Raw genomic sequence first — 27,131 nt, 5'->3', positions numbered from 1 at the left:
TCCTTGGTGGCACAGCTTTCTTTCAGGGCCTCATCATCGCGCAGCTGGCGAGTGTTCAGAAAGGAGTCGGTCTGAATGGCACTTGCTTTGGAAAGAAGTTCTGGCAGCGTGGGCGGTGGGCGGTGCAGGGAACCGCGGCGGTGATATGCAGGGCCTTGACCTCCCTCCTGTTCCCCTGGGGTTTAACTCTACCGGCCTGGAAGGAAATGTTTTCATCTCTCCCATTTTGGGATTCTATTAGGGTTTACTTAGAAAAACAAAATAAAATAACTTCCAAAAAAAAAAAAAGAAAAGAAAAGAAAAAACCTATGGGCTTCAAAATCTTATTCCACTGATGCCTCTGAAACCTTCCACATGATTTTTTCCTGAAAGGTAATAAACAATTGGGAACTCATTAGCACATGCAGATAATTCACACATTTTCCCTGCTGCGAATCTCCTCTTCCTAGGTGATATCCTGTCTCAGCTTAGCAGGAAATTTTTGCTGGCTTTGCCCAAATAACATGGAAAGACTTAAGGTTGTTTTTATTGGATAGGAGAGCTGGAGACTAGACTGTATATAAGGTGCCTTATAAAGCAAATTTCTCCTGATTTTTACAGGGAGACAAAGGGCGAGTTTGTGGAGTGCCAGCCACCTGTCCTGCTTAGGGCTGACCTCTGGGGGCACTCACAGGGAGGCAGATGTGCCAGCCAGCACACGTCTCTCTGGCAGAGTGTTTCAGCTCAAAGCCAGACATTCACCTGGCTTCCAGTCCCCAGGAAGAAGGTGGCATCCTGCTTGTTTGTACGACAGCCATCTTCTTTGCATCTTCTCTGCCTTTGCTCTTTCAACCATCCTCAAGATGTACAAAGGACCTTTGCAGAACCAGTTCATGGAGGGAGTCCTTCTAAACAATCATTGAAATGAGTGTGTCTATGAGGGAGCATCTCCTACCCATGAGGATGTAGAAAGTTCCCGGGTTAAGTGGGATGAGAGGCAAACCCCGAAATGAAGCTGATGAAAATGAGAGCCAGGAGGAGGAGAAGAAGCCCTGTGCTGGGTCTTTGGCCCTAGCAACAATTAGTGGAAATGGTCATGTCTGCATCGTCCAGGGCTGTTTTCCCATAATTTAGCACACAGAATGGTACAGAAAAGGGCTTCCAAGCATTGTCATACAAAAGGAGAGTCAAGCTTGTGGCAGGAAACAGCAAAAGAGTTTAGGCTGCTTTGTGGTTGAGTCGAGTTGCTTCTGACTTTCCACCTCTTCTTCAGAGCCAAGCAGTGGCTCAAGGGGTCCTGAGCTCAGAGCATCAGCAAGCCCGGGGGGTGCGCTGGCAAAAACTGACTTCACCAGAACCCTTTCTAGGACAGTGGGGATGGAGCTGGGATTCCCTAAAGGAGTGCTTCAGCTCCCACAGATTGTGGCTCACTCTATCTTTCCAGGAGCCTGGGGCCACACACATGAAGCTCTGCTTTTGCAGAGAACAGCATGCAAGCCAGGCACCAACACCCCTGGCCTTGTGTCTCTGCCTCCAAACAATGAAGAAGGGAGGAGAATCTCCTGTTCAAAAGGGACCATGCGGTGGGGGAGGTGGGTGGCGGGGGCAGGTGAGCCTGCCTAGAGATGCCTCCCCAATATCCTGATCTGGCTCTGACCATTAAACTGACACATTTATAACACATAAGCACATACTAATATATGCACATAAATTAAGGGTGTAAGTGAATAGTAACAGCCTTCTAATCTGCAGAGCTTTCTGATTTTAGGTGAATAAAAAATGCCAGTACTTTTGCATCAAAGAGAGAGATAAACTTGCTAATTGAAAACTGGTTTTCGTGGAGGAAAATATGGAGGCGCCAGCTATGTAAATCAGCATATGCCCAGATCTAAAAGAAATCATGCCAGGCCAAGAGGAAATTAAGCAAATCAGGATAATGAGGAAATAACCCTAGACGCAAATTAGAAGCACTGGGGTGCTTGAGTCCATCTCAGGAGGTTGGTAGTGGACAGGTGGGAGGTGATGCGAACACGTGTTTGGAGTACCAGGCATGTCTGTGCCAGTAGGTGGGTGGGTGCCTGCTCTCCCACCAAGCTCAGGGAGGGTTTTTCATGCAGGTTCTTAAATGCATGGATCATAACGCTGCCTTTTGCATCCCGAAAGCCCCTTCAAATGCCTCTAACAAGCACTGGTCTCGCGCTGGCATTAGCTGTGCTTGGGTTTCCTGGGTTTAGCGACCTAAGGGGTTTACAGCGCACGGAAGTCTCTGCCCAGCTCTCAGCGCGTGTCGCCAGGGGCTGGACTGAAGCTGTGGCCCGGGATGGGGAGGACGCTGGCGGCCTCCGAAGCAGGGTCTATGGCGGGGAAGGGCGAGCGCCGTCTGGCGGTGGCTGCGCGTGGCCAGCGCTGACCCAAGCTCGGTTCGGCCGGCGCTGCCGCGTGTGCTCCGGGCGGAGCGAGGGTCCTCGGGGCCCGAGTCTGTCCTGGGTCCCAGGAAGTTCGGCGTGCAGCGTCAGAGGCTGCGTGTGCTGGGGTTGGGAGGAGCACAGACTGTGCCTGGGGCATCCAGGACGCATTCACAGAGGGGTGGTCCGCCCCACCCTGGGAGTGTCCTGGGCAAAGGCCCTGGGGCCACCTGCCTGGTGCCTTGGAGGGCGTAGGGCAGGAGATGCCGAGACCAGCGGGCCACTGTGGGGCGCGGAACTTTAGACCAGGCACCCACAGCTCAACCTCTGGGCCAGGGGACCCGCGGGGGCCTTAAGAACGTGTTTGGCTGATTTGTGCAGCAGAAATCCGCCAGCGCCTAGCAGCGTCCGGGCCGCCTGCGCCGGGATCCGCAGCCCAGTACCCCCCGGTCCCGCGCCCTGGACTCCGAGGAGGCCAGGTAGAGAGCGGCCCGCGCTGTCCCCATCTGCGCCCTCAGCCCCACCCGGGCAGCGGGACATGCCTGGCTCCGGCGCCGCCACCCCGGCTTCCGCTTGCCCTTGAGCGCGGAGCCCGGAGTCTCGCTGGCGGTGCGCTGGGTCCCCGAGGGCCAGAGGCCACCAGGGGGGCGGCATTGGCGGGAGCCCAGCCGGGCGCGCCCTCGGCCCTCGCCCACCCACGTCCTCCGCGGCCGCCCGGGTCCAGGGGGCGCAGTGGGGAGGAGACCCGGGCCAGGGCCAGGGAGCGCGCGGGCGGGGCGGGGGCTGGCGGGGAGGGGCGCGGGCGGGCGGGGACCGGGGCGGGGGCCGGGTCCGGGGGCGGCGGCGGCGCGGGCGGGAGGAGGAGGAGCTCCCCGCGCGGGGCAGGGGCGGAGCGAGCGGCCGCGCAGTGGAGCCAAGTGAGTTCGCTCCGGAGCCCGCGCCGCCGCCGGCCCCGCATCTCGGGCGCCCGCCGCCCCCGCCGCCGCCGCCTGCGCGGGGATGTAGGATGCAGGCGGGCGCCAGGTTCCAGCGGCGGCGGCGGCAGCTGCAACAGCAGCAGCCCCGGCGGCGGCAGCCTCTCCTCTGGCCCATGGACGCAGAGCCACCGCCGCCGCCGCCCTGGGTCTGGATGGTGCCCGGCTCCGCCGGGCTGCTCCGGCTCAGCGCGGGGGTTGCGGTTCCCCCGGTGCTGCTCGCCTCGGCCCCGCCGCCCGCGGCCGCTTTGCTCCCCGGTCTCCCAGGCTGGCCGGCCCCGAGCGAGCCGGTGCTCCCGCTGCTGCCGCTGCCCTCTGCGCCAGACCCCGCCGCCGCCGCCGCGCACCCCTTCCCCGCGCTCCACGGGCAGGTAACGTGTCCCCGTCCCGCCTCGGCCCGGATCGCCGGCTCCCCAGCTCCTGGGCGCGCCCTGCCCGGCCCGGCTCTGGCCTCCGGCTCGCGCGCCCTCCTCCCCGGCGGTCCTCGCCGCCCCAAACCCTCAGGACGCAGCCCTGCAACCGTGCCTCGGCGAGAAAGTTCATGCTTGGACGCCCGGCTGTCCACCTCCGCAGCTTTGGCAGGTGCCTCCGGGTGTCCGGACCCAGCCGTGGAGGGACCCGCCGCCCAGGCCCGCGTGGGGACCGCAGGGAACTCGCGCCAGGCCGGGGGCCGCTGTCCACCGCGCGGTGCTGAAGTGACTCCGTGGCCGCCGCGGGCCGTGGCTGACATCGCGGAGAAGTTAGGACTTTCACTGTCTCTGCCAGACTTGAAAGCAAGCTGGAAATCGATAGCTGTTTCGGATTCTAATCTGGTTTGGATTTTTCCCCCTTTCGTTTGAAAATAGACTCAGGGCAATGCTTAAGAGAATTCCAACCGGTGGAAGTGGCTGGGAAATCCTGCCTTCGGTACTGAGAGGTATTACCGGAGATTCCCCTGCCCAGGCCTGCTGAAGTCCACCACATTCGTTAATGCCACACTGCACTTTAGAAGAGTTTGGCTTTTAAGACATGAAATTAAAAAGAAAAAGTGACTGAACCTTTGATAAATGGTGCAGCGGAGCCAGGCGGGCTGGTTTTGGCAAGATTCATTGTCAGCTAACGATGCAGATGCATTTAAAATCAGGGAATAGCGTGCATTTTATTCCAAGGATTGACCTCATTAGCATATTCAAATGAGTGTTATGTTAGAATACATCATTTGATTAATTTAATTCCAATATTATCTTGTGAGTTTTTCTAAAAGATGTTGTTAAACTCCTGCTAAATTGGTCTTTAGACTTAATGATACGTCACATATGCAGCCCTGGATATTGTGTTTTTATGTGTGATGCAGTTTATTTTGGAGAATTTTCAATAAACGTTGGTAGTTTTGCCGTATTTTGGAGGGTGTTATATCAGAATGCTGCCACTAGAGGGATATAATGTCAAGGAACTACATTTTTTAAAATTCTGTTTTAAAAAACTGCATTTTTTCACTTGTATAAATTTAAGAGAACATTTTTTAAAAACCTTAGTATTAATATTTTAAATATTTTTGTGCTACCCATCTTCTGTAAAGTAAGAATATGTAGAACCAGAAGAACATTTTCACATGACAGGAACATCACAAATGCTTTTATGATTTTAAAACAATAGGTACTGAAACGTTCCATGTCGTTGAGCAATGCATTTTATTAGTGCCTTATGAGGTCTCCGTTATTTTAATTAGAGAGACGGTGTCCTGAATTACCAGCCCCTTTCCGTGACTGATGTTTTATTCTGTACATTGAGATCTTCAAGTCATGAGATGCTTAGTTGTTGTTGTTGTTGTTGTTTTCCCCATAGAATCTGTTTGTATTGGTGAACCTTGTGTTGGTGAAACTTGGAAGCTTAACTTCTCAGATATTTTCATTTTGAAAGTATTAGTTGTTTGTAAAACGACAAATGTAATTAATACAAAATGCAATACTGAAAGGGATAATATAGCCCTATGCCTGCCTATAAAAATAATTTAAGAATTAGAAAGGGAATACCCAGCATTTCTCTTTTTCATGGTGGTTTCTTATTATCTCAAAGCAGAAACCCATTTCTTACCTCGTGCTTGAGGTTTTGTGCTTAGAAGTTCTCTTTCAGTATTGAAGAATGCAATGTTGGTAATGCTTTGTGATGATTCAGATATGAAAACTATAATTTTTTCTTTGATTGGTAAATATAGTTTTTCTCAAGGAAATTTATCTGATAATCAAATACATACATTTTGAAATTCCCTTTTCAAAGCAGCTATTCCAGAATGTTTCGGTGTGAAGTTGAGTGGATGGATTCAGGCTAATGCAACTGTCTTTTTTTGCTTGGCTTGCAGTGGCTGTTTGGTGGTCATTCTCCGTCCCTAGGACTGCCCCCCTCTTCCACAGTGGAGCTGGTGCCCATCTTCCCACATCTCTGCCCGTCTGCTCTTGCAACTCCTATTGGGAAAAGTTGGATAGATAAAAGGATTCCTAACTGTAAGGTAAAAATGCAAGTGATTAATTGGATAAGGGGTTTTTAATGATTAAGTTGTTGAACATCGCCATAACAACAAAAATATCCATGTATTTTCTCGTTGCCATAAATTGACCATCTAGGTATACAGAGAAATCATTTCAGGCTTAGATGGATCTGTTCAAAGTCAGCAGGTGGGGGGCGCTTTGTTTTAGTTTAGGATATTTGGATTCCACAGGGCAATGTAACATTTCCAATTTTTAAATCAGAGTCTTTTTAAATTTTTTTTGTTTTTAAATTTGTAACCACTGATCAAAGATCTAGACTTAAACATTATACAATACCAGTTCAGGTTTTAAAAGTCAGTTTTTCTTCATATGATGCTTTAAGTTTTCATCTTTCTAATGGTTTGTTTTGGCTTTTGGATTCAAATTTACTGACTACATTTTGTTCACAAGGAAACTAAAGAAGTAAATTATTGACTTGTTGTACAGCTTAGTAATTATCTCATTGGCGTGATTCTTCAATCAGTGAACTGACTGCTGGGCTGAAGTGACCAAGTCAATAGCTGAAGGCCAGCCCATAAGATATTAACTAGATGGTGATTGGTACTGAAGCCCTGTGGAACTTCCTTTAAGTTTTAGAATGATGTTTTTATCGAGTCCCCAATAATAGAATGTTCAATGCTGGATTAACATAAGGCAACATAAATATTTTCATAGTCATGTTCAGCTTTTATCATGTACCTTGCCTTAAATGTTATGCTTGCATTATTTTTGGACAGATCTTTTTTAATAATTCCTTTGCTCTGGACTCAACGTGGATACATCCTGAGGAGTCAAGATTGTTCCATGGGCATGAAAAGCCTCATTTGCTGACAAATCAAGTCGCTGTGTCTCTGTCCAGGCCGGGTCCTGCCTCCAGGCCACTCCCCACAGTGGTGTTAGCACCTCAGCCCATCCCAGGTTGGTGCCCAAATAACATTGACAATGTGCTTTTCATTTTTGCTTCAATCACAAATTAGTTTTAGATATGAAAACCATACTTGTCATTTTAATGAAACAATTATCTTGGTAAAATACAATTTCTTTTCACAAGCATGAAGCTTTGTTAAAAAAACAAGTCTTGGATAGCTTATCCACTATTTTTTTCTGGGGTGGGTGGATAAGAGATCTGATGTTAAAATGAAAGGATGGCTGAAGGGGTTTTCACAGCATTGTACTTGCAGTGCTCTATTTTTAGGATTGGACCAGGTTTCCTGCTGATAGCTCTTAATAGGGGCACTAATTGATCAGCCTACTCTTCAGAAAATGTTGCTTGTCTGTGGCGAGGTGCAAGGAATAACGTTTGCTGGTCTGTAGGACACAGGAACATGTGTGATCTCTGAATTTTGCCTTCATGTTGCGGTGATAGTGAGATGGACTATAAAATGCCCTGTTTGAAAGATGGATTTTATTCTATCTTTGGAGTCTAGTGACCTGAAAGAACATTTGTCCTGGAACAGACTCCCATGAAGCAATGCCTGGATGAAAGATTGTATAATAAACCTATATAGTAACAGGGGAATAAAATCATCTTATGAATTTTTTAATTGATTTTTTAAATCACCTTAACATGTGGATCATTTTATGAAAGCAAATGCCGCCCGTGCCAAAATTGTCGTGCGACACCTTCCATTATGGAATATGTTATGGCTTCAGAATTACATTACCTTTCTGTAATTTCCTACCTCCCAAGCTTGCCTCAATGTGTGTCTCTAAACTTTAGTAATAAGATGTTCTTGTGGATAATGCAGTGATGGGTTAGGAGATATATTTATTTTGTTCTCTGCCTACGCATTTATTCCAATTTGCTATGAATCTTGTTTAGTAATAAGTCAGGAAGAACGACTAAACTATTTGTGTTTCTCATAGGCCTAAATGATTTCTGACTGCAGCTTGTCCTTATAATTACGCATTAGGGATTAATTGAAGTCTGAGTGAGCATGGTACATGCACACATTTATAAACATTTTACACTAACACGATCATGTTTCCTATTTGATTTAATGATGATAAACGATGATTCAGTGGCACGTGTTATATAAGGATGACATGACTTTGGAAGGTTCTTTTGGTATATGAAAAGGTAATATTTTAATTTCCTAATGTGTTGGCCATAACTGTCATGAAAATAACCAGCAAATGTAGTTTTAAAAATGGTGAAATGAGCTCACCTGTTCCTACAAAGTCTTTATGTGAACTTTCCTTCTGAGTGTAATATAGACATTTTCCACCATGCCTTCACCTTCTTCATAGGAAATCCATATATAAATGGGCCAAATATCTGTTTAGTTGGAGAAGCTTATGGTCATCTCTCATAGATTTTCCATCTTAGGGACATCATTTACTTACTATTGTGTGGCAAATATGCAATACTTCATTAGAAACATGTTTGTATTGATTTTACCTTCTTTTGATTTTTGGATGAATCTATTTTTTAGATTTTGACAAATTATTTTCACAATTTTTTGTGGGTACATTGTAGGTGTATGTATTTGTGGGTTACGTGAGATGTTTTGACCACAGGCATGCAGTGTGAAATAAGCGCATCCTAGAGAATGGAGTATTCATTAATGGATCTATTTTTAAGAACAAAATAAAATAATATTTCTTATAAACATGATAAATAGCAGAATAACCTTTCATTCTAACCTAGTCTACTATTCAACAAAGCTTAGATTTTCTCTTCCCTGCTTTTTTCTTTTTTTAATTTATGGATCATATGTGAATATAACACTTAAAATTTTAATTATGTTATGGGGAGAAATGTACCTGACACCAAAGGTAATTTAATAATAATCAAATATATTTGTTTTGAGATGGTAGTTTCTGAGTTCCTTCATGAAAACTCTACTTCTTTGATAAATTTCAGAATTCTTAGAATTTACCCAACTTTAGAATGCACATACTGAATGTTTCTTCGGCCAAAGAAAACATATAAGGGGTTATTTATGAGTTACTAACTACTTAGCAGAGAACTGGGATGAGGGGGGCAAGTAAAGGTGGAAGGTAGGGTAAGCTCCAAGTAAGTTAAAAATTCAGGTAAATGGTTTTAATTTTACTGTAGTCAATGTGAAATTACAACTTCATTAAGACACTCACACGTAAATGTTCATGTATGCTGTTATTACTAAAAATTACTATTAATTTTTCATATCCTATTATGAATTGATAAATGTATACATTATAGCTAATTTATATCACCAATATATTATAAAAGTATGCATTTACAAGTATATGGATGTACTATATATAAAATATATAATGTATAAATCTATTATATAATTGTTATATTGCATCGATCAGTCTTGTTATAAAGTTTCATATTCAGAAATAAATGGCCTTAGAATCAGATATATTTTATCGATCCCCTTCAAGTTAATCAGTGAAGCAGAATCAGAACTCCCAAAGAGCAGGAAGAGTGAATCAAACCCGCTCATTTTAACCAGGTCTAGTGAGCTAAGCTTATTTTCCTTTCTTGGAGAGGTGGTAATTTTTCTGTAATGATCGTTCTTTAAGTACTTTTAAAATCTGCACTGTTGTTTTAGGGATAATGGCAATTTATACTATGAACTCAAATGATGTCACCCAGAAGGCAGGTTTGTTTGAATGAACTGAATCGTTTGTTGAACTAAGTTGGAATCTCTCTGGTAGAGATGGGGTGAGACTAATATCAGATCACCCCTCACTTACTGTTGATTAGGAATTAACTGCATGGCACAGAGTCTCAGATAATATAAGCACAATTTGGATGAATTTGGAAAAGCTATCTAAGCTTTAATAAGTATTATAAAGGACTCCATTTTTATATACACTGTACTCATTTGTGACCAGTCACACTCTCACACTCTGTTGTTAAACAAGCCTGTTGGTCATTTTTGAGCCTCCCAAAGGGCCAACCTCCTGATGCCATCACTTTGGGGGCTAGTCCATCAACATATGACCTGGGGGAGAAATGCAAGTGGCGTGTGCTCTCTGCAGGTGTTTGAGGAGAACCTTAGCAGGGGATCCTCAGGGAAGGCCTCTGTGGCCAATGCCACCTTGGGGCAGGAACAGTCGAATGAATTCTAAATGAAGGACATAGAATGTCCAAAGACACAAAATCAAAAGGAGCATTTTGTGATCGGGCAATTCCAAGTAGCCAAGTGTGGTTGGGCTGCCGGAGGAGATATGGCAGGGTTGGGCTCTGGGGCCTCTTCAAACAAGACTCATCACATGAAACCTGTGGTGTGAGTCAGTCTCCTGGATCCTCATGGACTGTTGGGGGACTTTACATCATTCTTCCACTCAGGATTCTTGGCTTCTCCAGGAAAGTGTGAACTTGTTCTCAGGAAGCAGAGGAGCCACAGAAGAGGCAGAGCCTTCTCACAGACAAATAAATTCAAGCACACAAATAATTACACCTGCACTAGAAACCAAGATCTATAATTAATGATTTTGCAGTTTTCAAAGAAATTCTTCCTGATCATTGTGAATGGGTTGAATTGAGAAATTATCTAGGATCTATTGATTCCCAGAACTCAGAAGCTGATTCAGGGCTGGACAGGCAGGGAGAGGCCACCTGCCCCACAGTCACCACCTCTTCTTCAGCATTGCCTGTGCATCAGCTGCCGCATCCCCATCAACACCTCCCCACTCCCTGCAGTCCTACCAGTCCCTCTTCTTCCCAGGCAGAAGGGGCTTACCTTGCATCTTAGGACATGCGGTTCATCACAGGCAGATGTGGAGAAGGGTCTGGGTGGTACGAGTACCCTCCAAGGAGTCTCTGTTTTCCACTTCTGAAAATAAGAGCTTCAGAGTCCTTCAAGCCATTCAGGAATTAAATAATTTGCAGCAAGAATATCAAGCAGTGGGAGGAGAAGGTAGTTAATTCAGCATCTGTCCAACAAAGGCAAATGAAATAGAAGGATCTTGCTGGAAACTAGAGATTTATGTAAAAGTTGTCCATATCCCATTGCCTGCCAGCTTAAGATCAAAGAGCCTGATTCTACCAACAAACACCATGATGGGCAAACCAAACCAAACCAAAACAAACCAGAACAAACCAAACCAAACCAAACCAAAACAAAACAAACCAAACCACTGACTGTACCTCTCTTCATTCAAAGATGACTAAGAGAGAGAGAGAGAAAGTGGAAGATGAGATAAGGCATCTGAAGTATTCTGCTTCATAAAAGATTCCTTTGCTCAAAAGCTCCAGAAGAGAAACATATCTGAGAAATGGATTTTGCACAAGAATTAGTAATCATTGTAGGCAAAGCACCTTTTGCCTATCTTAATAGCTGAAAGAAAATAGAACATAGAAAAGCAGTAAAAGATAAACTCAAAAGACAGTTGATCAATGTGAAAAGACAGTTTGAGGAAAAGAGAAAAGAATGCAAGGAAACTTCTGAAAACTGCATAAAATCATTGAAGAGAAGAACTGATTATGCATCTGATGAAAGAAGACAACAGAAAGATTCTTAAGCATAAATAGATGTGACTGAGAAAATCAGATCATAACAGTGGGAGAAGGTGATATCTGTGTAAAACAGAAAGCAAACAACAAACCTATATTGCTTTGACCTCCTTAAAAACACAGGTTTCATGAATGGAAGAAAATTTTTGCAATCTATCCATCTGACAAAGGGTTAATATCTGTAATCTAAAAAGAACTTAAACAAATGTACAAGAAAAAAGCAAACAACCCATTGCAAAGTGGGCAAAGGATATGAACAGACACTTCTCAAAAGAAGACATTTATGTAGCCAACAAACATATAATATAAAAAAAGCTCATCATCACCGATCATTAGAGAAATGCAAATCAAAACCACATTGAGATACCATCTCATGCCAGTTAGAATGGTGAACATTAAAAAGTCAGAAATAACAGATGCTGGAAAGGATGTGAGAAATAGAAACACTTTTACACTGTTAGTGGGAGTGTAAATTAGTTCGACCATTGTGGAAGACAGTATGGTGATTCCTCAAGGATCTAGAACCAGAAATACCATTTGAACCAGCAATCCCATTACTGGGTATATACCCAGAGGATTATAAATCATTATACTATAAAGACACATGCACACATATGTTTACTGCAGCACTGTTCACAATAACAAAACTTGGAACTAACCCAAATGCCCATCAAAGATAGGCTGGATAAAGAAAATGTGGCACAAACACACCATGGAATACTATGCAGCTATGAAAAAGGAAGAGTTCATGTCCTATGCAGGGACATGGATGAAGCTGGAAACCATCATTCTCAGCAAACTAACCCAAGAACAGAAAACCAAACACCACATGTTGTCACTCATAAATGCTCATTGAACAATGAGATCACATGGACACAGGGAGGGGAACATCAGGGGAACATCACATACCAAGGTCTGTTGGGGGGTAGGGGGCTGAGGGAGGGATAGCATTAGGAGAAATACCTAATGTAGATGACGGGTTGATGGGTGCAGCAAACCACCATGGCATGTGTATACCTGTAAAACAAACCTGCACGTTCTGCATATGTATCCCAGAACTTAAAGTATAATAAAAAAAAATTAAAAAAAAAAGAATTGGGAGGGCCTGGAAGTAAAAGATCTAGCTATGTTAATAGAGATTCTTTACAGATGCAAATTTTCCCCCACCAAAGATGACTTGCAGGGCCATTTCAAGATATGGCAAAGAAACATGTTTTGGGGAAAATATTTTGGTTTTTCTTCCTTGTCTCATAATGTTATACCAGAGTCAGGTTGGAAAATAAGTCAATATATGTAAGGTTAAATAAAACCCATTTGATGAGAAAAGGAAAAAAATATATATATCTCCTTTCAAAAAAACAAAAAAACAAAACACAGATTTCAGCAGAAGTAGTGAACGGAGCAAGGCAAGTCATATATCCTGCTCACCGTATCCTGGAGGCATTTTATGAATGTTGGAGACACTGCTTAAAAGAACACAGAAGCTGATACAGCTTCAGACCGTTCTGCAGTACTAGACAAGCTTGGTTCATGGAGAAAAGTTTGGAGAATTATGAGGAAAGCATCTTGTGATTGAAGCAATTTTATGCCTCACAAGAAAGTCATACAACTGCATTAGTATGGAAAAGATGTTCTTAAAAAAGCAATCAATTGACTTTACCACACCTAATGTTTTCACCTCAAATTCTTTGTCTAAAATTAATGTTGCTGCTGCTCTATCCACATCTTGTATTTTATTCTTCTTATCAACGTTTGCCTTATTTTTGTTTTAAGCTCGGGTCAATTATTTAAAAGTGCAATGTCTGCCTTTGCTTTTTGAAAATGAAATTTAGCACATTTATATTTAATTTACTGTTTGTATATTTATCTGTAATTATTACATTCTGTTTTTTTAATTTTCTTTTGGTTTATTCTGTTTTTGTTTTTGTGGGTGACATTTGCAGTTTATTTCATTTTGTTTACTTTTATATGGTTATTTGGAATGTGTTCACATGATGCTATTTTCTCAAGCAATTATCAGTATGAATTTTTTTAAAAAGCAGACCTGAGGTTATGTTTTCTCAGTTTTCAAATCATGAAAACACAATTACTTTAGGATTCTTCTATGAAATATGAGACGTTTGGAAAAAGTTTATTTTATCAAATGTCATTTTTTCTTTTAATTTTCTCAGATAAATGATAAATACAGTTAAATAAGAATTAACAATGGAGATGTCAGTTTTCAAAATATCTGTAATTAACAACAATTTCTGTTAACCTTTAGGATATATGTGAATATTTGTTAATTTTGTTGCAGGAATGAGTGAAAAATTTAAAACAATATTTTTATTTTCAAGAGTTTTTTATAATAATCATAATCTGGATACATAAATTATGTCAGTAAAATTGAGGAGATGAGAAGGAAGGATCATGAGAGTATAAAGCCTTTCAAAATTCTTCACGTTTGTTAAAAGCAGAAGGAGTAAGAAACCCCCAGTCTTCAAGACCAAATGAACAAAGTTAGGGAGGACTGAAATTGACAAGGATTTCTTCCCACTAACCAGTAGCAAGTACTGAGTAAAAAGCAATAACCCCCATCACTGGTGGAAGGAGAGGGACATATAGGAAACCTTTTGTGTAGTGCAGGGATGTAAGACTGGTTGAAAGCTGGGGTAAGGGTACAAATACCGAAAAAGATTTTCACACAGCCCAGAATTTGTCTTAAGCAAAATACATCTTTAAAAGATTTGAAGCTTGTGGGTGCATTGAAGGCAACCATGACGACAAAATCCAAGTCCAGACCCACAACCTGAATACACCGACAAAATTGCATTCACTAACAGCTTGACACAAGAAGGGGTGTGCCCATTCCCAGGAGTAAACCATATTTATTATCTCATTCATTATGTTCTATTTATGATGCCTAGCACTTAATAAATTAAGTTACAAGACACACAAACCAAGCAAGAAGTGATAAACTATTGACAAGATACAAAATAATCAACAGAATCAGACCCTAAGATGACACAGATGTTAGAACTATCAGACAGTGCTATGATTGACCATGATTAGTATGTTAAATTAACTCATGGAAAGGAGAGCAACATGAATGAACAGAAGGAGAATTTCATGAATGATATAAAAAATATAACAAAGTCAAATTAAAATGTCAGAGAAAATGAAACACTGCATAATGAAAAATTACTTTGATGAACTCCTGCGTAGATGTGATACAACCAAGAATTAATGAAATTAACGATAGATCAACAAACTGGTAACAAAAAGAGAAAGCAACTGAAAACATGGAACGCCCTTTCCAGAGCCAGGAGAGAATATCAAATGGTTTAACTCATGCATAATTGAAGTCTGAAAAGGGCAAGGAGAGAATACATGGAAGATAGAATATTTGAAGTTGTAATGAACAAAGGAGATAAAAATGGACATTATGAAACTATAAGTCCAATAAGTTCAGCAAACTATAAGACTAATAAATAGCAAAAAAAAAAAAACAAGAAAAAGCTGAAATTGAAAGCTAGATGAATCATATTTAAACTTCTGATTCAAAGAACTTTATACTAAACAGAAACAATTATTGAAAACTAAGTGAAATAAACATTTTAACAAGCAAACAAAAGCTGAGAAGAATTCATTCTCTGTAGATTTGCAGTTCATGAAATTACAAAGAAGCTTATCAGTCAGGAATAATACACCAGTGTGGAGAAAGTTACCTTTACACAAAAGAAGCATGCTAGAAATGGAATACATTAAGTAAAATATATATTTTTCTGTTTTTAATTGTTTTAAAAGATAACTGACAGTATAAAGAGCAAAAATAGTTATATAATGCGTAAAATTATACACAAAATAAAAATGCATGCCAAAAATTTCACAAAGCATGGAAGTAAGGAATTGGAAGTATGGAATTGTAAGGCTATTGTATTATACGTTTTGTGCTATATTATTATTTGAAGGTGACAAGTTAAAGGCATACTTTATATCTTTTGAAGATATAAGTATGTCTTTAAACTCACTATCCATTCAGATTAAAAACAAAACCATACAAAAAACCACCTATAAGTCAACTACGAATTAAAGGGGACTTCCTCAAATTGACAGGGGACATCTAAGGAAGAGCTACAGTTTCTAATAGTGGAAGGATAATGTTTTCCCTCTAAGATGAAGATATACTTTATCTTTGAAAGATATAAGATATCTTCAAAAGATATAAAGCAGTAGAGCAGCAGACACTTAAAACTGTAAAAAGAGTTATAACTAATAAAATAATTATGGAGATAAAAATGAAATCATAATGATCACTCAACCCCAAAGTAGACAAAACAAGAAAGCAAAGGATCAAAGTAAAGTTGGAACAAATATTTTAAAAACTATGAAATGGTAGATTTAAATATAAAGATCTAACTTCCCTAATGAACAGGCAGAAGTTTTCAGGTTTGCAGTTCCAAATATACAATGTCTATAAAAAACTCACTTTTTATAAGACACAGTGAACATAAAAGCAAACGCCTGGAAAAGATATAACATGTAAATACAAATCAAAAGAAAGCTGAAGTGACTGTAATACTATTTGACAAATTAGATTTCAGAACAAAAAGTATTACTAGGGATAAAAAATTCTAATAAAATTTAATCAAATATATTTAATCTAATAATTTAATAAAAGAAATTCACAATTCACAGCACAGAAACTGATAGAACAGAACAAAAAAATAGACAATCGTGTTTACAATTGGAGATTTCAACATATCTCAGTCATTGATGGAACACAGAAGCTTATCAGTGAATATCAGTGAGAATTTAGAGAACTTACATAACACTGTCCAACAGCTTGACCTGATTGACACGTATAGAACATTCTACTTTATAGTAACAGGATATATATTTTTATCTGCACGTGAAACATTCATCAATACCATATTCTAGGCTATAAAACAAGTCAAAAATTTTAAATAATTAAAAGTAGGGCTGGGTGCAGTGGCTCATGCCTGTAATCCCAGCACTTTGGAAGGCCGAGAAGGGCAGATCACCTGAGGTCAGGAATTTGAGACCAGCCTGGCCAACATGGCAAAACCCCATCTCTACTAAAAATACAAAAATTAGCCGGACGTGGTGGTGTGTGCCTGTAGTACCAGCTACTTGGGAGGCTGAGGTAGGAGAATCACCAGAACCCAGGAGGTGGAGGTTGCACTGAGCCGAAATCGTGCCACTGCACTCCAGTGACACTCTGTCTCAAAAAAAAAAAAAAAGTATACACAACTTATTTTCCAACCACAACAGAATTAAGTTAGAAATCAGTAACAGAGATATCCAGAAAACCTGCAAATGTTTGAAAATAGAACAGAATGCTCCTAAGTAATGGAGAGGTCAAAGGAGAAGTAACAGAGGAAAAAAGTAACAGAGGAAATAAGAAAATATTTTGAATAGAATGAAAATGAAAATAAAAGAAAATCAAAATCAATATAGCAAAAAAATTCTTGTTGGATATAGCTCAGATGGACATTTACAGCATTAAAACGCCTATATTAAAAAAACAAGACATACTTCAAATTAATGATCCAAGTTTAACCTTAAGAAACTAGAAAAAATAGAAGTAATTAAATCCAAACAAGCTAAAGGAAGGACATAGTAAAGATAACAGCAGCAATGAAAAAGTTAAAAACAGAAGAACATAAAGAAACTCAATGAAAACAAAACTTGATGTTTTAGGAAGATTAATAGAATTTATAAACCCCTGGCTGTAAAGAATTAGAGGAAAGAAAAACAACACAGATTACTGATGTCAGGAAAAAAAAAAAAAGATTATTATGATGTATCTTAACACTAGCCATGCAATGGGAAAACATAAATTATAATCATAAATGCAACAGCTTAGATGAAATAAGTTATTTGTAAGTCACAAGCTACCAGTTCTCACTCAAGAAGAAACAGGAAACATGAATAACTCTGTATCTGATAAAAACATAAAATTTATGATTGAACTCTTCCAACAGGAAAACATTCAGTCCCTGACAGCTTCACTGGTGAGGTCTACCAAACACTTAAGGAAGAAATAATACACAAATTAAAATAAACTTGTTCAGAAAATAAAATGAAATAATTTTCCCTAAGTAATTTTTTCTAAAGTAGCCATTACCCTTACACAAAAACGAAGTGGTTATGACAGAGAGAAAATAGCAGACCAATACACTTTGTGAACATACATGCAAGAAGGCTCAAGATAACATTAACAAATCAAATCCAGCCATATTTAAAGTTGATAATGTATCATGACCAAGTGAGTTTTTTTGTTTTGTTTTGTTTTTGGTTTTGTTTTTGGAATCCAGTGCTGGTTCAACATTAGAAAATCCATCAGAGCTATTTATCAAAAGACAAAGAAGGAAAGTAATAAGTTTATTTGTATAGATTCAGAAAATGCATTTGTCAAATTCACCATCCATTCAGATTAAAAACAAAACAGCACAAAAAACCACATGTGAGTCAACTAAGAATCAAAGGTGACTTCTTCAAACTGACAGAGGACATCTAAGGAAGATCTACAGCTAACGTCGAACTGAATAGTGGAAGGATAGTGTTTTCCCTCTGAGATGAAACACAAGGCAAGGATTTGTGCCGGGAGCCCTAGTTGTGCAACAAGGCAAAAAGTAAAAAGAAAACAAAGACATACAAACTGGGAAGGAAGACACAAAACTGTCTCTATGTGCAGACAAATGACGATATAGACGATCTCCAAGAGTCTACCAAAAGCTGCTAATACGGATAAGGAAGTTTAGCAAGGTACCAGGATGCAAGGTCAATATACAGAATTCAATTGTACCCCTGTATTACTGGTAAGGAACAACTGGAAGTTAAAATAAAATATAAATACCTTTAAAATTCCACCAAAATCATGAAGTATTTAGGGATTAACCTAACAAAATATGTGAACATCATGAAACATTAATGAAAGAAATCAAATAAGACATTAATAAATAGAGGGATACTCTGTATTCATAGACTGGAAGGCTCAATAATGTTAAGATTTCACTTCTGCCCAGATTGATTTACATGTTTAGTGCAACTCTAAACAAAATCCCAGTTTCATGGAAATTGACAAGCCCATGCAATAATTAATGTGGACAGGCAAAGGAAGTAGAATGGCCGCAATAGCACTGACGAAGAAAGCGAGTGTGGAGGACACAGGCATAGCGGACCCAAATGCTGATGACAAATCGCCAGGAACTAAGGCTTTGTGCAATTGGCAAAGCCTAAGAATAAAGACCGATAGAACATAGTAGTAGACCATCCAAAAGTAGACACATGCACATATGGCCAATTGATTTTTTTTACAAGATTACAAAGAAAAATCAATACAGAAAAGACTATCTTGTCAACAAATGACTTTGGAACAAGTAAACATCTATCTGTCCTCAAAATAAGCAAACAATCCTTGATCAATACATTTTACTATATATAAAAATCAACTCAAAATAGATGATAGACCGAGTTGTGAAACCCAAAACTGTAAATTCTGAAGAAAACATTGAAGAAAAATATTGTGACCTTGGATTGGACAAATGTTTGTAATACATGACACCAAAAGCATGAACCACATTAGAAAATGCATTGGTGACTTGAACTTCATCAAAATTTAAAAAAAACTGTTGGTCTTTGAAATCACTTTTTGTAAAATAAAATAACAGAAAAAGAAAAGCCACACAGTGGGAAAAATACTCACAAAACGTATATCTGATAAAGACAAGAGCATACAAAGAACCTTCACAATTTAGTCATAAGAAAAAAACCAATCCAACAGAAATGGACAAAATATATGACCAGACACATCACCAACAAAGAAAGATGGATTGCCAATCAGCACAGGAAATAGGGAGGGATTTGTGAAAACCTACAAAATTATGGCTGGAGAGCAGGAATAAGTTCTAGAGGTCATTACCACTGTAGGGTGACTATAGATGACAACAATGTAATATATAGATTCAAATAGCTAGAAGGAGGGGTATTGGAATATTGAATGTTCCCAACCACAAAGACATGGAAAATGTTTGAGGTGATGGATATGCTCATTGTCCTGATCTGGTCACTAGACTTCATATGACTCAAATTATCACTATGTACCCCCTGAATATGTATTGTTATTTTATGTACGTTTAAGGGAAATTAAATAAAATTTTTAAAAATGGTCAACTTTATATTTCATTAGCAAAATGCAAGTTGAATCCATGATTGGAGTCCCTACATACTTATTAGCGTGGCAATCATGAAAACAAAACAAAGACAGAACCTGGCAATGCCACGTGGTGGTGAAGATGTGGCAGAGCTGAAGTTTTCGTAACTTGCTAGTGGGAATGCAACACGGAGCAGTTACTTTGAAAGTCAGTTGAGCAGGTTGTTATTCACACCCTTATCCTAGTACCCAATAATCTCACTCTTACGTATTTGTTCTAGAAACATAAAAAGGTTCCCATAGAAACCTGCACACAGATGTTTGTAGTAGCTTTACTCCTAAGTGATGTTGGCTGATGAATGGGTAAACAAACTTGGTTAGATCCAAAGAATGGACTGGGACACAGAAATGACAAGGAGCACACTTCTTACATGTGCAATGACATGAATGAATCCCAAAAGCATTATGCCCAGGAAGGCATTCAGGATCAAACATTTATGTCATGTATTATTCCTCTTTTGTGACACTCTAGGCAAAGAACAAAAAAACAAAAAATCACCATAAGAACAAAAAACACCTCGGTGATTTCCAGGGGATGGGTTGGGACAAGGGTTTTGGCAACAAGAGGCAGAGGGCAGGTTTGGGGATGGTGGATGCTCATCTGGCCTCAGTGGTTCCCAAACTGTCTGCATTTGTTAAAAGCAGAGGACTGTACACTGAATGTAAATAGCACCTGAGTGCATCCAACTTAAAAAAAAAAAGACTTAAAAGACATACCCAACAAAAGGCCAGGATTTTGTTTGATCCTGGTTTGAATAAAACCAAACAAAAAAATGGACAACAGAAGAAAAACTGACTATGTATTTAATAATTTTAAGTAATTATTGTTAATTTGTTGGAGTGATGAGTTCTATGCTCATGTTTTTCAAAGGAACTCATAATTTAGAGATATCTTCTGAAACATGTAAGGGCGAGATACAATGTCATGGGTTTACTTTAGAATAATCCTGGCATGGGAGCTAGGTTGGTGGTGTTGACCTAAAAGGAAGAAACTGAGGCAAAATTAACATAGAGAGTTTATTTGGGCCAAGGTTGAGACAGCTGCCATGTGGAACATTTCCAGGTTGCTTTGGGGACTGCTCTGGAGAATGAAGGAAAGGCTCAGATTTTTGAAGAGATAATGGACAAATCAGGAGGTGGGCAGTTATAGAAGTGGCTCATCAGGGATTCTGCTTGGTTTACAGAAGTGACATTGGTTAGTGATGGGGTACACCATGTGGCGCTCTAGAGTGTATGGCCTTTAATGGCGACTTGGTGGCACAGCAGGTGGCTTCAGGAGGCCATGATTTAGCTCAGGGGCAGAAGTGACTGCTGTTGCATTCTAATGCCTCTCTGGGCCTGATCATTTAAAGGGGCTCTCATTCTTCAGACACAAAGTTTCCTTGTTTTTTTTTTCTTCCCACAGTGTAAACACAGGGACACCAGTTCATTACGCTATTATTTATTATTGTTGAAAGACTTCATAATAAAAGTTAAAAAAAAGTAAAAATTGAGATTCTACATAACACCAGGAGTACACCGAGGAAACCGCAGAGCAATTGCCTGGGCCTTACCTACAGCTGTCATGCACCTGAACCAGAAAGACAGTGATGGACTATAAGGAAATGCCTATCAACCTTGAAGTTAAAAGGCTACAAAAAAAAAAATGAGTGAAACGGAAGTATAAATTACAAATGTAAACTCATAAATACAATTACCCAACCTGAAGTGCATCTATTAGAATTCATAAGTTGCAGTCTGTAAGAGGTAAAGAAAGAAGAAAGAAACATGGAACGTGGCTTAACAGTTAAAGACAGATTTATTTTAGAGAAAATAAACCTGAGAGGGGCTTCTGGTGGATTTCGGTCAGGAGCACTTTCTCATACAGACTAAGTATAGATTGGTTTTAGGGTGAGGGGGCTTTTCACAAACTTGGGATGTTTCTGTGTGAGGGAGAAGTTTTATGGTGGGGTTGCAATGTCTCTGGGCAGAGGGGAGGTTATCTTGGGACTGACATCTTCCCAGCTGGAGGGAGGTTATCTCGGGGCTGGCATGTCTCTGGTCGGGGAGGGCTTTGGAATGTTTCTGGTAGGAGATGTTATTTGTGGTTTATGGTCATGATGACTTTAGCCATTAGGCTGATGCCCTTTGGATTTAGGCGGTTTTTGATCCAGGTGAACTTTAGAATGATGGTGCTTGTCCAAGACGGCGATACACCTGCACTGTCACAGTCAAATAGTACTTGCAAATCTAAAGCCTGGAATGATGATGATGTTAAACACGAAACCATCGGCACTGTAGAAATCAGCTTTCAAATCCAGGCATTAGAAAACTCGAGGAGAAAAAGGAAAATATGGGGAAGCATACGATTAAAAAATAAAGGCAGGCATTGATGATTTTAAAACCAGAAATAAGACTGGGTATGGTGGCTCATGCCTATAATCCCAGCGCTTTGGGAGGCTGAGGCCAGCAGATCACTTGAGGCCAGAAGTTTGAGACCAGCCTGGCCAATATGGTGAAACCTTGTCTTTACTAAAAATACAAAAATTAGCCAGGCGTGGTGTCATGTACCTTTAATCCCAGCTACTCAGGAGGCTGAGGCAGGAGAATCGCTTGAACCTGTGAGGTGGAGGTTGCAGTGAGCCAAGATTGCACCTCTGCAATGCAGTCTGGACAGCAGAACAAGATTCTGTCTCAAAAAAAAAAAAAAAAAAAATCCAGAAATAAATTAAAATGATTAAAAATACTTTCTCATGGACACGAAAACAAATTACATGAAAAAAATACACAATAAATGGCGCCATCACTGCTCCACATTTGTACTTTTTAAGTAATTAGATAAACTATTTTGGGAGACACGATGGGCAGTTCAACTTGAACCATGATGTGGCAGCTGCATAAAGAGCTCCATCTGCACCTGAGACACCACAGGTTTCAGTGGTAAAATCTCGCAGACTCCGAGGAGAACATTCTCAAGCTAGAGAGCTTGTTTCCAAACATGGAATATGGTGAAACTCTAAATAGAAGTTGATTACCAATGTTTTTTAAAAATAGAAAAAGTGGAAACAAAAATTATACAGACAAATCTCAGTTATAAAGATAGCTATACAAATCCTACCAAGTATTGTTTAAAATTTCACAGAACAGTGACAATAACATCTGTAAGAATCCAGTAGAATATGCATTTCATCAACAGCATCGTATTATGAAAGGCAGTGACAATAGTATCATCTCTGTGTGTTTATAAGAACAACAATATCCCATTAGTCGACCACATGAAGATGCGTCGTTTGATAAAAATGCAAAAGTAACAGCCATTTAAAAAGTCAGAAAACTGGCGGGGTGCAGTGGCTCACATCTGTAATCCCAGCACTTTGAGAGGCTGAGGCAGGTAGATCACGAGGTCAGGGGATGGAGACCATCCTGGCTAACACGTTGAAACCCTGTCTCTACTAAAAAATACAAAAAGGTAGCCAGGCATGGTGGCGGGCACCTGTAGTCCCAGCTACTCGGGAGGCTGAGGCAGGAGAATGGCTTGAACCTGGGAGGCAGAGCTTGCAATGAGCCGAGATCACACCACTGCACTCTAGCCTGGGTGACAGAGCAAGACTCCATCTCAAAAAACAAAACAAAAAAAAAAAGAAAGAAAACTAAAGAATGAAGTGGAACCGGATACAGAATAATTAGCTAAAAACTGCCACAGTGCTAGCAGTCCTTGGATAATCAGAGTCACTGTTTATCATTTTACTGAAACTGTTTTCAGGAAGTTCTAGCCAATGCAATAAGAAATAAAACAGAAATATGAAATACTACTTGGTTATATACTTTTACATTTTGAGAACTGGAGACAGTCAGCTTAACAACTCAGAATTAAAAGACCAACAAATGGATCGATAAAATATTAGCATATGAAAAATAATATATTTTCTACATATTAGTAGTTATTTAGATGTTGTAATTGAAGAAAATACTCTATTCACATAGCATAGAAAACTGCACAAAATACCTATGAACAACTATCTACACAGGTAGATGGATCATCATAACCTTTACTTACGTGGGAAATCTAAACAGAGAAAACGACAAGAAAATTCTGAGAAGTGATTTTTCTTACAGTTACTATGGTCTTGGACAGGAAAGTGATGCATTTAGAAATGCTGTTTATGGAATACACACATGAGATTATTAAAGGTATCTAGCTGTCTATGTATTGGTTATATAGGATCCCAGATATATATGAAATATATGGGATTAAAATTATTCTAAAGTTGCATCAGTTTTTAAAATGTGTGGTACTGACAGTAATCTACACATAGGTCAATGTAATGAATTTTACAAGCATTGTTATATATGACAGTTTATTCTAATATTATAATAAAAATAGACATAAAGGGAAGACACAGAATAATTATAAATGATCCTTGTGTAATATGTGGCTTACTCATAAGTCATTCAAGGAATGTAAATTTAAACCACCAAGTGGAATGTTCTCCTTAAATTAGCACAGATTTTCAGAACACATTGGCTCTTTACTCAGCGTTCCCAACAACGCAGTAGTTGGTGAATTCTTTCTTGTGCTCTGTGAGAAGTGGGATGCAATGGGCCACCTGCAGCATAACTTTTAGATCCTTTAAATAAGCCGATATAACTTCATTCAGTGATTCTAGCTCCAGGAAGGTTAGAGAAAGAGCATGTGTGTATGAACCATGGTAGTGCGTGACATTATTCATAATGCCAAAAGGAAAAATAAAACCTCCAATGTGATAAGTGTTTATGTGAATTATGATACATCTACATTAAAAAATGGATGGCCTTCGTTCATGAATAACAAACGAAGTTCACACTTAGAACAGTACTTACAGTGACAAAAGAAAATGCTCTTGTTTTGTTTTAATGTTAAGGATTTTTGTTTGTTTGTTTTGTTTGTTTGTTTGTTTTTGAGATGGGGTTTCACTCTTATTGCCCAGGCTGGAGTGTGATGGTGCAATCTCAGCTCACTGCAACCTCTACCTCCCAGGTTCAAGTGATTCTCCTGCCTCAGCCTCCCAAGTAGCTGGGATTACAGGCACATGCCACCACGCCTGGCTAATGTTGTATTTTGGATAGAGATGGGGTTTCTCCATGTTGGTCAGGCTGGTCTCGAACTCCCAACCTCAGGTGATCTGCCCACCTCAGCTTCCCAAAGTGCTGGGATTACAGGCATGAGCCACTGCACCAGGCTTAATGTTAAGTTTTTAAAAGTAGGCTTCATATTGAACAATAGGATCCAAAGTTGGAGAGCAGTATATCTGTGTGAACATGTACACACGTGCTCACACACAGCAGTGCACACATACACTCACACACACACTGATAACAGATGGAGGCAGTGTACAATGTCAGACATGTACACACCTGCTCACACACAGCAGTGCACACATACACCCACACACACAACGATAAGAGATGGAGGCAGTGTACCACAATGTCAGACATGTGCGCACCTGCTCACACACAGTGGTGCACACATACACTCACATACACCGATAAGAGATGGAGGCAGTGTACCACAATGTCAGACGTGTACACACCTGCTCACACACAGCGGTGCACACATACACTCACACACACCGATAAGAGATGGAGGCAGTGTACCACAATGTCAGAAGTGGGGCTTTCTGGATGCTGGGATAAATGGACACTTTTTTTTCTAACTATATCGTATCTTTTATTTTTCGTATTTAATGAGTCTGTATTACGTTTATAATCAGAAACATGCCATAAATATATGAAAATGCATCTCTTTTTCTTTATGCTGTTGAAAATGAGAGTATCACCTGCTGTTAGAAATTCTTCTCAGTCACGTGACGCTTACGAAATTAAGACAATGCTGTCTTGTCCATCTGTTCTGAAAAGAAACGCCTGTGCTAAGGCGATGCTTGATTAAAAAAAAAGAAAATCAAGACTTTTACTATAGCAAAGCAATCTCTTTTAAAAATTCAGTTTATTTGTATCACGTTATGTCAAGAAATAGGAAGAGCTTTTAATAATTCTGTAACCCTGACTTTTGAAATTTTGTATCACTTTTGGAAATGCAGAGTGGATTCTGTGTCTAGGGCTGCCTTAAAATTCCGTAAATGGTGTGGCTGAAGTCCACAGAAATGTGTTCCCTGTTAACTCGGGAAGCTGGAAATGTCTAAGTCCCAGGTTGGCTCCCACCCGAGGCGCTGAGGGAGGGTCTGTCCCGTGCCCTGCCCCGGCTCCTGGTGTCCTTGGCCATCCTGGGCAGTTCTTGGCTCGGAACCGCAACCTCCAAGCTCTGTCTCCGTGGTCACGGGGCCGCCCTCTCTGTGGGTCTTTTTCTTACAAGGACATCTTGGATGTAAGGCCCTCTCTTATCCAGCATGGTGGCATCTTAACTAATTTCATCTGCAAAGATTCTACTTCCAAGCAAGGGCCTGTTGCGAGGTAAGTTTTATAGGCACAGAGCTTGACATCTGGACATGGACTTTCATTTCCTCTGAGCAGAGAACCCTGTTGATATTAGGGTGGAGGGCAGGCCCTGGGGGGTAGCATCCACCTCCGGGCAGAGCGGGCGTCCCACAGGGGTGTCTGTCCTGAGAGGGTCGGTCTGGTCCCACCTGAAGGTCTGCATCCACGTGACCATAACGGGATGCAGGTGGGAGAGTAAAACGCAGATGGTTAGTTACTCCTAGTCAAGAGGCAGCACCTGCTTACTAGGAAATGAAACTATGGGCTTGGTTTCTCAAACTGGGTTGGGTGCCTGGTGCCGAGTGGTTTCTGAAGTTGTAGGAGGAGCAGATAAGTCATTCTGAATCTGCACTTTTCCTTAGAGAGTTGGGGCAGGAACACTTCTTTTATATTGTGGAAGAACAGACTGATTTTACCATCACAGGCAACCTTCAGAGACTGGCAGGTTACTGCCGGCCGGTTCAGGCCCTGCCTGTCGTCCTGCTGGGATCTTCACAGGTCCCCAGTTCCAGAGAAAGCTATGGAGAAGCACATCCAAAAAAGTCCTGTAAATTATGCCATCTGGAAGAAGTCAGAAAAATACTTGTGTGTGGAAAACGTTTGTTCAGAGCCACCTTCTAGTCTATTGTTTAATGTTGTTGTTGGACAAGTGACATCCTGTCATTACTGAGAACACAGACTTTGCCGACAGACTGCTGGGTTCAAAATGGCCTGTCATTCGCCAGCTGCCTGCCTGACCTTGAGAAGATGACTAAACACCCCTGTCCCTCAGTGTTCTCATCTGTGAAGTGGGATTATTGCAAGAATTAATTGCATTATGATGATTTTAATAATGGATGTGAATGACGACTGCTTGTGCGGTATCCGCAATGCCTGGTCTATTTTGACCGTTCCCATAGGTGCTCCCTGAGTAAGCCGGCTCTAGATGGCAAGGAGGTGGACGCTGGCTTGGAAGTAATCTAGTGAGTCAGCCAGACCTTTGGATCACTCTATATTTTCTCTATATCTGGACTGTACTTCAAGGTGCCCTTTATGTAAAAACTGGTTGTGTCCCCAGACCCATTGGTAAATTATTTAAACATCAGCTAAAATGGGCAGACTGCATAGGTAATGAAATTAAGTGAGATTTGTGTTTACCAACATAATTCA

At 40.6% G+C, this 27,131-nt stretch overlaps 1 protein-coding gene across 1 annotated transcript in view; it reads left to right on the top strand.

Annotated features, from left to right (window-relative positions):
• Nucleotides 1–3,309: 3,309 nt before the first annotated feature.
• Nucleotides 3,310–27,131, top strand: part of TCERG1L (transcription elongation regulator 1 like) — a 234,818-nt gene continuing 210,996 nt past the window's right edge. The window contains exons 1-3 of the mRNA XM_010389429.2: nt 3,310–3,729; nt 5,697–5,843; nt 6,600–6,780. Coding sequence (XP_010387731.2) covers nt 3,391–3,729; nt 5,697–5,843; nt 6,600–6,780 — 667 coding nt within the window. The 5' untranslated portion in view covers nt 3,310–3,390. The remainder of the gene's footprint in view (nt 3,730–5,696; nt 5,844–6,599; nt 6,781–27,131) is intronic.

Source organism: Rhinopithecus roxellana, chromosome 11 (assembly GCF_007565055.1).
Source record: "Rhinopithecus roxellana isolate Shanxi Qingling chromosome 11, ASM756505v1, whole genome shotgun sequence".
In the NCBI taxonomy this organism is placed as follows: Eukaryota; Metazoa; Chordata; class Mammalia; order Primates; family Cercopithecidae; genus Rhinopithecus; species Rhinopithecus roxellana.
Note: the sequence above shows the minus strand (reverse complement) of the source record. Positions and strands in the feature narration are given on the sequence as shown.